Source organism: Bos mutus, chromosome X (assembly GCF_027580195.1).
Source record: "Bos mutus isolate GX-2022 chromosome X, NWIPB_WYAK_1.1, whole genome shotgun sequence".
Taxonomy (NCBI): domain Eukaryota; kingdom Metazoa; phylum Chordata; class Mammalia; order Artiodactyla; family Bovidae; genus Bos; species Bos mutus.
This window is the reverse complement of record NC_091646.1, coordinates 34,348,095-34,360,342: the sequence shown is the minus strand read 5'-3', so window position 1 is coordinate 34,360,342 and position 12,248 is coordinate 34,348,095. Positions and strand designations below refer to the sequence as shown.

Here is a 12,248-nt window from a genome sequence, read left to right as displayed (position 1 = left end):
TGCCCTTCCAGAAGTGGTGGAGGGTCTGCCCTTGGCACCTCAGGTTGTAGGAAGGGCAATTCTACCTGGAGAGCCTCTGAGGAGAAATCGAGTCTGGATGGTACCCACAGACCACTAGGGCAGCACGAGCTACAGAGCAAACACTGGGCATCTCAGTTGATTTCTATCATCTTTTATTACACAAAATAAAATTCCATCTATGTTGAACATTCATTCATACTTTCTATAAATTTGGCTTTTAAAAAATCCCCAGGGGTGCAGTCCCATAGCTTCTTAGATTTTCCTGCTGATAACATCACTCTTCAACGGCAGTCAGGTCCTCTCAAAGCACAAATGTTGATGCGGCGACTGGCCTTGAGCCGCCCCACACGGTACATTCTCAGCCTGCCCGCTGAAGGCGTGACTCTCGTCATTGTCCCGACCACGGCTGCTGGGGACAGTCATCGCCTTCACCAGCCCTCCCAGCTGGTCCTCTGGGGGCTGGCCTTCACGGCCCTTTGGCAGTGCTGTCCCCAGGCTGCCAAGCGTCCCGGGCTTCTCTTTGGGGAGGCCTGGACCAGGGCTTTAGGGGATCTCTGTGTCCATGGTATAAATCTGAATGAGATCAGACACAATGTTATCAATGGTTGGCTTGGTAAGGTCTTCACTAAACACCTAAAAAGGAGGAGAAGGAAAACAGGCTCTGGTTAGACTCCCTCTGGGTTAAACAAGGTACCTGCCACTAAGCACAGAACCACAGTACACAGGAGTGGAGATGGCATGGGGACTCTGCTATTGGAGACCATTCCAGACAGAAGAGGCTTTCATGATCATCCAGCTCACACAGAAGAGGAGACTTGTCCTGGGTACATGGGGAGCTGGTGACAGAGCTGGGCCCAGATCACAGGCTCCTACCCACAGGCTCTCAGCTCCATGGTTTCTGGGGGGGTCCATTTCCAGAAGTAGACTGGACACACCCCACCCTAGGCCAGCCCGCGAGGAACACATGGACCTGCTCTCTAGCCTGGACCAGACCACCTTTTTTTGTTTTCTTCTTGGTGGCAACACTTAGCTTGAGGGATCTTAATTCCCGACTAGGGACTGAATCCAGGTCCCAGCAGTGAGAGTGCAAGAGTCCTAACCACTGGACCACCAGGAAATTGCTCAGACTGCCCCTTGACTGTGCCACAGAGCTTATAAAATTGCAAGGTGAGTCCCCAGGGGCCCAAATGAAAGGGGTAACCCTGCCTGTTTCCAAGTAAGGTCTGGCCCTGGCCCTGCTCCTGGGAAGGGACTGCTAAGCCCTGCCTGATGAGAGGGGGACCTGGGAGCTTGGACCTACTCTCTCCTGGGCCATACCTCCATTCCTCTTATCTTGGCTAATTTCAACCTGCATCCTTCCCCAGGAACTAACCCTGACACCCATAACCATGAGTATAATGGCTTTTCTGAACTCTGGGAATCCTCCCAGTGACACATGGAGCTTAAGGGTGCTTCTGGGGACCCCTGATGACACCAGAAGTAAAAGGCAAAACAAGGAGTCCCTGGTTGGATGCTGTGGCCCCCAGGCCTGGGGGTTGCTGCCTGGGCTCCAGGTCTGGGGCTGACCTGGGGCAAAAGCTGGACCTGAGTCCCCCCTGCTGCATGGACACCCAAGGAAGCTTGAACCCATCATGGGCTGTCATCTCAGGTGGGAGACAGTGACCTGGAAAAAACCCCGCCCTCCCCATCCAGCTCAGGAAGATCCAGCCATTCCCCTCCCACCCCCCCTACTCCCGCACTCTGGGTGGAAAATGAATATCTCAGAAACACGGGCTTGCTTGTCAGGATCCACTACCTGAATGCTTCTGGAGACCCCAAGCCAAGAAATGACCATTAAAAAGTAGCCCAGGGCCAAAATCTGGAAGCAACCCAAGAGTCCATCCACAGAGGATGGACTAACATGATGCAGACCAGCTATACCATGGAACGGCACTCAGCCTTAAAAAGGATGGAAATTCTGAGTCCTGCTACAACTCACTACTGCTTTAGAGCTGGAGCGTCATCCACCAAGAGGACCAACGCAGTTGGATGCCAAGGGCTGCCCCACTGCCACCACCACACCCAAGGGCAGACAGGCTTCGGGGGGATGTCAAGCCTCTTGAGCAGCGTGGGAAGCCCACCCAGAGCAGACAAGTGGCATCACAGAGGTGGCAGCTGGGAGCACGTGAGCAGGAGGTGTCTCTCATCAGCAGGTGGCCTTCACACGCCCAGAGGGGGCCCAAGAGCTCCAGTGCACGGAGCCCAGAGCCACCCAGAGAGAGCGAAGAACAAGGGAAGTGCGGCTATGCTGCCCAGAGAAGTAGGCTCATCCAGGGGAAGTGTGTCACCCAGAAAAGAGGCCCACTACCTGATTCAACAGAGGGGGGACGCAGGGGGTCACACGATCTGGAAGTCCCCAAGAAGTCCAGCACAGAGCAATGCTTTTGTCCACACAGCCACCCTTCCCGCTCCCCCCTCCAAGCTGCCATCAGGCTACATCCAGCCTGAGGTTGGTTGGGGCCACAGATGCCTTTGTTCGACAACACTTGCACACCTACTACCCGCCAGGCCCAGGCACTGGGCTTGGGGCCACTGATGAAGCAGACAAGATCCCTGGCTTCAGGAGAGGGGGAAGGACAGACAGGCAGGAAAGGACAATGAAGCACAGAGAGAAGCTGCTATCTCTGAAGAAGGGCAGCCTGGCGGAGGCGGGGGGCGGGGGGTGCTCAGGAAGGGGGAGGCAGCCACTGTAGGTTTGCAGGGGAGGGGTAGTGCACAAAGAGGGGGAGTCTTCCAGCAATTCAAAATCTGCTCACATGGAATCTCATTCCAGGACGAGGAGGGACAATGAGCTTCGTTTCATGAAGAAAGGAACAGCAGATTTCAAGCATGGGAAAGGAAAAACAAAGAATGATCTCAAAATCCCATTTTAAGCAATGGTGGGACTACTGAGGGAAACCTGCTAGGACTGCATGCAGCCTTTCTGGCAGACACAGCTGACCCAGCTCTCAATAAACTGCTGCCTGGGTCTAGCTGGTCTTGAGGAGGAGGGCTGTCATCTATCTCCTCTATTTATCCATTCATCCACCCACCCATCCATCATCCGTCGACATTCCCGTTGTAACATCTATCCATCCGGCCATCCACTCATCACTGATCCATCTCTGTATCTATCGCCTATCTACCTACCTACCAGCCTAGACAGTAAAACCTACTGTCATTTTAGGGCACCCCTGATACTTTGAATGTGATGCCAGACTTACTGATGTCTCATCTACAGCAAGCTCTCACTCAATGCAATAAAAGTGCTTGCTTGAGCTCAGTAGTTCTCAACCAGGGGTGATCCCCTCCCCACCCCAAGACACTTGGCAATGTCTGGACACCGCTTGTGTTGTCTCAGCATCCAGTGGGTGGAGGCTAGTGATGCCACCCTGCACCCAACAATGCCCAGTGTGAACCCCTCAAACATCCACAATATCAAGGGGGAAGAGCCCAGCTTTGGCTATGGCAACAGGATATTTTCAAGCTTCAGGGTTCCCCAGTAGCCTGTATCTTTCTTTGTAGGTAATTACTACAAAGACATTTGACACCTGGTGTGGGGACTGCTGAAGGTCCTCAGGGAGGGAAAAGGCGGGGGACACACGCCAATGCAGTCACCTCACCTGCCACCATGGCTTCTCAGCCTCGGCCTCAGCAGGCACTTCGACCCCATAGGCTTGTAGGGCCAGGTGGATTACTGCCACGGCTATGTGCTGAGCCCGGAAGCGGAGGCACAGCCCCCCGTGGTAGCTGTCCTGTAGCAAAGCCCAGGCGGTGATGGAGACAGGGGTCCGCTGCCAGCTGTAACGGTTCAGCCAGTTCTTGAGCGAGACCAGGTAGTGGAGCAGGTACTGTAAAGACACGCCAGTCAGCTGCCCCCCACCATCACCTGCCTCCTTAACTGGGAGTCTGCAGGCCCTCCCCCTGCTGGCCTCTCTCTCCTAAATTGCCACGGTGTGTATACATCACAGATCAGATGTCGTCTCCCTGCCACCAGGTCCACCTCCACCAACCCTCGCCCCAGGTCCCCACGGGTTCGCCCTCTCTTGTCCTCTGAACCCAGCTCCTGAAACCTGCCTGGGCCTTTCTATCAACATGGCCCTGCTCTGGACACCATCAGCAATTATTCTGCTCCTCCCCTTGGCCCAGCCCAAACATAAAGCTTCAGAAACAGCAGCCTGATCTGCAGAACAGACCACAGCCCCCACGGGCCAGCCAGAGACAGGACATCAGGGGAGCTCAAGTCTCTGAACATCCTCCAGCTTGACTGTCAGCTCCTATTCTGCTTGAACACATGCTCTCCTTGAGCCCACGGGGAGGGGAGCCCTGCACTGCGCACCGACACAAACCACGACTGCTGAGCATCTCCACCATGGGTTCTGGGATTAGGGAGGTGGTGCGTGGAAGACATGGTAACAGGGGCAATAGGAAGGCCTCCATGGTGACCAAGTTGTTGTTTCATATGTTAACCAAGGCAGTGGCCACCAGTACATGTGACAAGCAAGCAACACCCAGAACTTGGGCAGGGGTGCTGTATCAGTGCCCACACCCTGACTGTTATCTTGTATTTATTCGAGTTTTGCAAAATGCCATTTGGGGAGGCTGGGCTATTTCCTCTGACTCCTTCTAAATCTACAACTCACTTGACAAAAATTCCAATGGGAAACAGACAAAATCACAGTGCAGAGGCCCACATCACAGTGCCTCCCCCTTCTCTCTGCAGTCCACCCACAAATTACCCACATGAGGCCTCAGGCCCTCAAAGGAGTCTGCTGCAGGGCTACTTTCTGTGATAGCTCTGCTGTTGGGAGGAATGTGTTCCTAGCAGTGAAGTCAGTGACATGGCTTTTCTCAGGGTTTTTCTGCACAGATGAGCTGCGTGTGAGCTGTGAGGCGGAGCAGCAACTCCCAGGAACAGACACTCCAGCAGGTCATGAAACCAGCCTTGCCTCCGCTTTTGTGGGTCAGTGAACACACAACTTATATGGGTCTGGGGACAGACACAGGCTTCAGAGGGCACATGGATCCCAGCTTTCAGCCACAGCCGAGTGGGCAGAAAGGCAGAAGCTGAAATCAGAGCTGCCTGAGAACCCTGGGAGTGGGGATGAGACAGGCCACCCGAGCGTCACTGTGCCTCCTCGGGGCCCCATGTGGCTCCAGGCTCAGGTGACTGCACTTTCCGGATAAAGAGCAAAGACTTTCATGCCGCTGGGAACCATAAGTGACTGCTGCCCTTCTACCAACCCCCGCCACACGTACCTTGTGTGGGTGCTGGAAGGAGACCTGGAAACGCAGGACCCGCAGCACGAGCAGTTCGCACTGTACGATGCTGTCCCGGATCTCCCAGAAGCGCGAGTCCAGCTCCAAGGGGTCACTGCCCGGGTGGAAGTACCTGAACAGAGAAACAACATGGCTGGCAATAGAAGGGGGTGCCCCCAGGAGCCCCATCATGGGGCGTCCAGATACACACACCAGAGCTCTTCTGCCATCGACGAGCATAGGGTCCACCTACATGTCTGCATAGGGGATAAAAACAGGAACCAGGGAGGAAAGAAGCTGCCTCCAGTGTCAGCCCCAGTGGCTGTGCCATGGCACTCAGCAAGACATGGGCTCTTTGCACCGGGGGTGGCAATGCCCATGGCACTCAGTCTGGGCTCAGGGAAGGTACTTAAACACAGGGATGATACACACTCAGAAACATAAAAGTATTTCAGCTATTTCCCAGATTGTCTTTCTTTCATTCCAGATCTTTCTGTCCTTGTGTACACCTTATTTGTCTACAAGACTCCCACCTACGCAAGATCACTAAGATGTACGGGAACAGGATTTATACTCGAGTGATCAGAACTCTCAGCCACTGAGTCATCATTCCCAGCTCCCCTCTAGTCTTCTGAGCTCCCCACAGAACCCACCTGGGTGCCCACATCCAATTAGTGAGCCCTACAACTTCCCCTCGTGCCCACCCGGCCTCCCTGCTGGGCCCTGGCAATTACAAGTGGACTCCAGCTGCCCCCCCTGCAGTGCTCTCTCTGTTTTTTTCTCCTAGTCATTCTCAGTACATCGTGAACCTGTCATGTTTATGGGGTGGGGAGTGCTTTTCCATTAACTGTTTATTAAAAGAGAAGCAGCACAAAATAGCTTTCTTCCTTAACGATTACAGAGTTCCTAGAAGGGCTATGATGCACTGCTAGTCAGTAACTTTCCAGAAACTGCTTTCTCCCAGACCCACTGGGCCTTGGCGCAGCCCATCCAGCTGGCTGGACCCCCACGTTCTTCCCTAACAGGAACATGGCTACTCAGGCCCAGGGCTGTGAGAGACACTCTTGGGCGACTCTGACCATCTAAATAGGACAACGGCCCCAGAACCCAATTGCTTTGATCTGTCCTGTCCAAGACACCTTGAGAATCTTCTTTGGTGCCCCTCTGCAAGCTTCCTCTGCTCTAGCCTGTGACAGCCTCTTTCCACCCCTCTCTGTACACCATCAGGCCTCTGAGGTTTCCCCCAAATCTGGCCCCAGTTGCTGCTGCACAGGTTCCCCTAGACTTCTGACACTGCACTGACTTCTGCCTCTGCTGCTGGAGCTCCTGGCCCCAGTTCAAGGCCACCCAGGTGCCTCCTTCTGAATTTGACTGCTGGCACCTGGGAGACACTGGAAGCCGCTACCTGTTGGAAACATTGATGATGTCACGCGTGCGCAGATGTTGTTCCTCCACTTTGCCGGCCAAGTAAAGGGAAGACATGGCCACCAAGTAGGGATCGTAGGCATCCAGGTTGATCTCGCAGAAGAATTTATGGTAAATGGTACAGGCGGTGGCGATGGGGATGGACCGCATCCCTAGCTTGACACCTACCAAGAGAAAACACGCAGGGGAGAGCTTCATCCAGAGCTCACCCCCTGTGAAGTGTGAGGTGTGCCACTGAGTTGGGCACTGAGGGTACACACGCCTGCTCAGACACCACCGAGAGCCCAGGGCCCAGCTGACAGGGGATGCCGATCCTTCCACGGGGTCCTTGACCTGAGGAATTTAGAGGCAGGCTTGTCAGACTCTGACAGGCTAATGAGCCCCTGGAGGTCACACTCAAGTGCAGCCTTCCCTTCATAGCTCTGCAGGTTCCTCATGTCTCCCAAGCCCCCAAGGCTTCAAACTTCTCCCCGATCTGTTCCTGGCATATCCCTTTCTGCACATCTTGAAAGCATCAGCTGTGTGTCTGTTTCCACGTGAGGAAGCATTTAACTAGAGGTCACTCCCACCTCTGCAGCTCGTAACCAAAACCCTGCCAAGGTGACAAGAGGAAAAAAGGTCTCTGAGTGCCACACAGATGCCACAGATTCTGATGCACTAGGGTACTAGTCCACAGGGTCAGAAAAGGCAAGCAAAGGAAGCAGGGTGACTGCTAAAGGCAACCACAGGCCGAGCAGGAGAAAAGCAACATCAATGGCCACAGCCAGGCTTGAGGAAAGAAGAGCAAGATACTGAAAAGGGAACAGAAAGAACTCAAAAACTGGAGCATGATAGTTTGATTTAGGCCTTAAAAGCCCTAAATCCCTCAGAAAGCTACTCATGAAATCACTGCACTGGGTCACAGAACTAAAACAAATTCACAATGACCAGGGGAAGGTTAACTTGACACCCCACAGACTGAGGGAAGGTGGAGAATCACCAATGATCATTAAAATTGTGTTCAACATCCTCTACCTAAAAAGATGTATTAGTTCCCTTGAGCTGCTGGAACAAATTACCATAAACAAATTGGCTAAAAACAACACGTTTTTTCTCTTACAGGGCCGGTTCCTTCTGGAGGTTCCAGGGGAGAATCCATTTCCTTGCCCTTTCCAGTTTCTAGAGGTGCCTGCAACCTTTGGCTCGTGGCCTCTTCCTCCAGCTTCAAAGCCAGCAGTGCAGCATCTTCTAACTGTGCTTCCATCATCACATGGCCTTTTCCTCTGCCGTCTACTTCTCCTGCCTCTATATCTAAGGATGGGTTTGATTATATCAGGTGCAGCAGATAATCTAAAACAGTTCCCTGACATCAAGATGCTTAATCCCACCTGCAAAATCTCTTTCGCTACATGAGGTTAACGGTCCCAGGTTCTGGGGATTAGGATGGGGCAATCTGTGGACCAGTATTCAGCCTCACACAGAGAGAGCAAGGGCATATGCAAAACATGAGAGGAAGGACATATGCAAACATTTTAGCATTAGCTTTCAGCATTTAGCACTTAGTAAAACCTAAGCATGTCAAGGTTTAAACTTGACTTTAGACAGTGAAGTTCTATGCAGACAGTTCCTACATGGGACCCATCATTCTCAGAGATGTCAGATGAGGTGGTATTGCTACATGTGAGCCTCCAAGGGTAGCATGTTTTCCTGGTTTACACAGACCTTCCAAGCATATATGTGGCATATATGAGGGGCCACTGCCATCCTTCTTTATACACTTTTCAAAACGTTTTGAAAATTAAATGTACACACCACTGGGATTAATGGTCCTAAACTATTTCTCCAGAGTCCACTTATGTTGACTTGAAAGTAGACTCACTCAAACCGCTCTTCCCCAGAGTGTACATAAAGTAACAAAGATTGGAAACTATGTAGCATTTTTGACAGAGAAACAATGTTTCTATGGAAATGTAACTGGCTTCCTCCCCTGTTGGGAATAGCGGCGCTCAACACGACAGTGGACGCCGAGTCAGGGTTGCTGCTGCTGCTGCTGCTAAGTCGCTTCAGTCGTGTCCGACTCTGTGCGACCCCATAGACGGCAGCCCACCAGGCTCCCCCATCCCTGGGATTCTCCAGGCAAGAATACTGGAGTGGGTTGCCAGTTGGAAACACTTAAACCCCTCTTCCACAGGGTGTACACAAAGTAACCAAGATCGGAAACAGCCTAGCATTTTTGACAGAGAAACAATTTTTGCATGGAAATACAACTGGCTTCCTAGCCTCAGCCTTGGGAGCAGGGGTGCCCAACAAGACAGGGGACACCGTGTCAGGGTTCAGAACGGAGGGTGTGCCTTGGGTCCTCGCTGTGACGGGACCTGTCAGGAGCGCCACCAATGGCATGTTCCAGAAGGTTCCATGTGACCAAGTGCCCGCGTACCCTTATGCTGGGAGACAGGTGTGTCGGAAGGCACCTCCTAAGCTAGGGCCAGTCCCTTGCCACATCCTCCCTGGGGCCTAGGTGCCAGTCGTGAAACGGCCAAAAGCCCAGGAGGCAGGGCGTGGCGTCAAGGCTGAGGCCAGAACCCACAGGCCTAGCCTCCGCTAGGGCAGGGTAGGCCCGGTCTCTGCCTTCCATTCAGCCACGCCAGCTCCGCGTCTGGCAGGTCCCCCTCCTCCGGGAAGCGGGTCCCCTACTCCAGTAGCCCCTGCCCGCCTGCTCGCGGCTCCCGTGACAGGCTGGGGGCCGGCTGGACGCAAGGGCAGCACTGCGGCTCCGGCCACCACGTCCCGCCCTCTTCCTGGCGCGGTTACCTGCCTCCATGATGAACCTTGTCACTCGGAAGTGTACCCTCGATTCAGGTGCCAGCCGCCCCTCCGAGCCCCGGGTCTCAGCCCCTCCTCCGCAGGTCCCGGGGCCGCCGGCCTCCATGAGGCCCCGCCCCACAGACCCAGAGCCCCTCACCGGAAGGAGAGGCGCCCAGACGCGTGGCGCCTGGCTCCCGGGGTGTCTTCGCCGCGGGAGCCGAGGTGCCGCCCCGCCCTGCCTGGGTCGACCTTCCCCACCCCCCCGGGTGAGGGCGCTGAAGGCGAGCCCGGCCGACTGCGCAGGCGCCAGATCAAGCGCAAGCGCACAGGCCCACCCTGTCAGGCGTCTGTCAGGCGACTGTCGCGCTCCCCGCCCCTCAGCCCGGACTCCGGACGTCATCCCGCGCCGCCTCAGGAGGCGTAGGCCCCGCCCCCGGAGACTCACACTCCGCCCCTGGGAGCCCACAGGCGGCCTCGGGGAACCCGGGAGGCTACTCCTCCAATGCGCAGGGAGGTTACTACAGTCCTAGGGCCAGGGTGCAAAAACAACTGCCCTAACGCCTGAGCGACAAGTTCCTACGGTGTCGCTCCGGGCTGATGGCCCAGTGTGGGGCCGAGGCGGCGCTTACCAGAGCTCACAACAGTGTCTCCCACCTGGACAAGACGTGGGGTTCAATCTCAGTGTTCCTAAAACCCAAATCCGGCTTTGCCAGAGTTTCCCAGACCTACAGATGACCCCCGAAGGAAGCGCTGTGCACAAAATGAGGACAGTTAGTAGGGCTGTTTGTGTCAGGCTTTTCCAGGGGCCCAGCATCCCTGGGGGACCTGCTTGTGGCTCTCATTTCCAGCCTGGCAGCAAGGGAGGAGCTTAAATGTTTGCTCAATGAGTGTTAATTGAATATCCAGTTCCTAGTGCAATCCCATACTTCGTGTCTTCCACAAGTAGGAAATTCTGCATCAGGCATTAGGGATGTACAACCCCAAAGGGACCCCCAAGCTACTGATAGACAGTGCACTCTGATCATTCTGATACAGCCAGACAGTTCCTATCATTTGAGAGAGTTTGGAAGGTTGAGAGGAAAAAGCCACCTTAAGGCCAACCTTTGTCTTCTTTAGCCCCTCCCTAGTCAGTTTCCCCGACCTGGTCCTCTCTACACCAGCTGGCTTGGTTTCCTGGCACTGCTATAATAAATGACCAGAAAAGTAGGTGACTTAAAACATTAGAACTTTAAATCAAGGTGTCAACAGGGCCATACTCCCTCCAGAGGCTCTGTAGCAGCATCCTTCCTTGTCTCCCAGCTTCCGGTGGCCCCAGATGTTCCTTGGCTTGTAGCCGCATCATTCCAGTGTCTGCCTCTGTTGTCACATGGCCTCTTCCCTTGTGTCTGTCTCTTTTTTCTGCCCTATTTGTCATTGCATTTATGGACTAATCCAGGATGGTAGCAACTTGCAGTCCTTAATCACATCTGCACATCAGCATAGATCCTTTTGCCAAATAAGACCACATGCACACGGTTCCAGGGATGAGAACACGGACACATCTCTGGTGGGAGTGGGGTGGCTACCATTGCCCATGACAGCAGCCACCAAAGTGAGTTTTTTGCAGGTCAAGACTAAGGGGACCCTGCCTGGCTTAACAGCCTCCAGGGCCCCTTCACCTCAGGAGAAAGCCCAAGACCTTGCCTGACCTTCTAGTCCTGGAGAAGTCATCCTGCTAACTGGTGACTCGTGGCAAAGGCCTTGGGCAGCTCCCTGAAGGTTATGGTCTCTCTGCCAAGTGAAGGAACTGCTCCCCACATTTTCTCCCTGGCTCCCTCTGTCCAAGGCAAGGGGCAGGCCCTCTGGGCTGATTACCTCTGAGTGTGCGTGTGTGTGCATGCTTGTGAAAGGGCTTGGGGCCCCCAGCCTCCTGGCCTGGTATAACAAATGACCAGAAATCTAGGTGATCAAGTCATGCCTTGATCACTCCGTCACTGCTGTCTGTCCCTGGGACCAGAGCAGTACCCCTGACCCTTCCCAGTTCCCCACATCTGTGTAGGACGCACATGCCCCCTCCCTGAAACGCATGCGCACACAGACGCACGCACGAGTCAGACACTCCCTCCTTGTCCACTGGGGTGTGCACGTGCACACACCCAAACTGTATCACTCTTCCCTCTGGCCCGCAGCCCAGCGGCCTGCCTGTCACCTCCTTGCCCACTGGGCTTGCTGCTTAAACAGTGCCCCTAGGATTCCTCCTTCTCCCCTGGGCCTTTTGTGGTCTGAGGAGTCTAGGCTCAGCGAGTAATAGTGCCTGCGAATGTGACTCAAGGGAATGACTCAATGAACACATTAATTTTGAAAGCGCTGGGTCACAGGGCACCCTCCTGGCAGGCCGCCTAGGTGCAGCGGTTGATAAGTGAATCATTCACAAGCCACCAATTGGAGCCAGCCAACCTCGGGGTAGCATTTCTTCTCTCACAGCAAGCCACATCCGCTATCGAGGCACTCCCTGCCTTGTCCCCCCTCATTCTGCCCCCCGACCTCACCTGGGGATCACCTCCAGGCCCCACAGAGAGAAGATGGTCAATAAAGGCAGGGTAGACATCATCTCAGAAGAGGACTCTGTGATATTTGCCAAGACTCCTTATCTACCCCTGACCATGCTCCGTGACCCCAAGGGAGCCGCAGCCTCCTCACAAGGGGGCTGTCCACTAATGAGCGAGTGAGGGGGTCACACTGAAGCTCAAAAGATGAGGCAG

At 54.4% G+C, this 12,248-nt stretch overlaps 1 protein-coding gene across 6 annotated transcripts; it reads right to left on the bottom strand.

Moving 5' to 3' along the window:
* Positions 1 to 152: 152 nt before the first annotated feature.
* Positions 153 to 9,772, bottom strand: CCNQ (cyclin Q). Of its 6 annotated transcripts, XM_070365774.1 has the most exons (7): positions 9,514 to 9,663; positions 7,823 to 8,013; positions 6,704 to 6,887; positions 5,299 to 5,431; positions 3,663 to 3,890; positions 2,817 to 2,852; positions 153 to 654 (listed from the first exon to the last, which is right to left on the bottom strand). In XM_070365774.1, the coding sequence occupies exons 3-7, from the start codon at positions 6,871 to 6,873 to the stop codon at positions 565 to 567; spliced, it is 657 nt and encodes a 218-aa protein (XP_070221875.1). In that variant the 5' UTR covers positions 6,874 to 6,887; positions 7,823 to 8,013; positions 9,514 to 9,663; the 3' UTR covers positions 153 to 564. The 6 variants fall into 6 exon arrangements, with proteins under 6 accessions (XP_070221875.1, XP_070221871.1, XP_070221873.1 ...); XM_070365770.1 differs by lacking the exon at positions 7,823 to 8,013 and having other exon boundaries at positions 9,514 to 9,772; XM_070365772.1 differs by lacking the exon at positions 7,823 to 8,013 and having other exon boundaries at positions 153 to 594; positions 9,514 to 9,771.
* Between the last annotated feature and the right edge of the window lie 2,476 nt (positions 9,773 to 12,248).

Bases quoted from the DNA above. Each gene is read 5' to 3' on its own strand.
- CCNQ (XM_070365770.1), bottom strand. From the start codon at position 9,631: ATGGAGGCCGGCGGCCCCGGGACCTGCGGAGGAGGGGCTGAGACCCGG. The intron at 3,891-5,298 runs GTACGTGTGGCG...GTGTCTTTACAG, and splicing joins CCTTCCAGCACCCACACAAG to TACCTGCTCCACTACCTGGT. The intron at 655-2,816 runs GTGAGCAGATTT...CCTCCTTTTTAG, and splicing joins GTCCTGGAATGAGATTCCAT to GTGTTTAGTGAAGACCTTAC.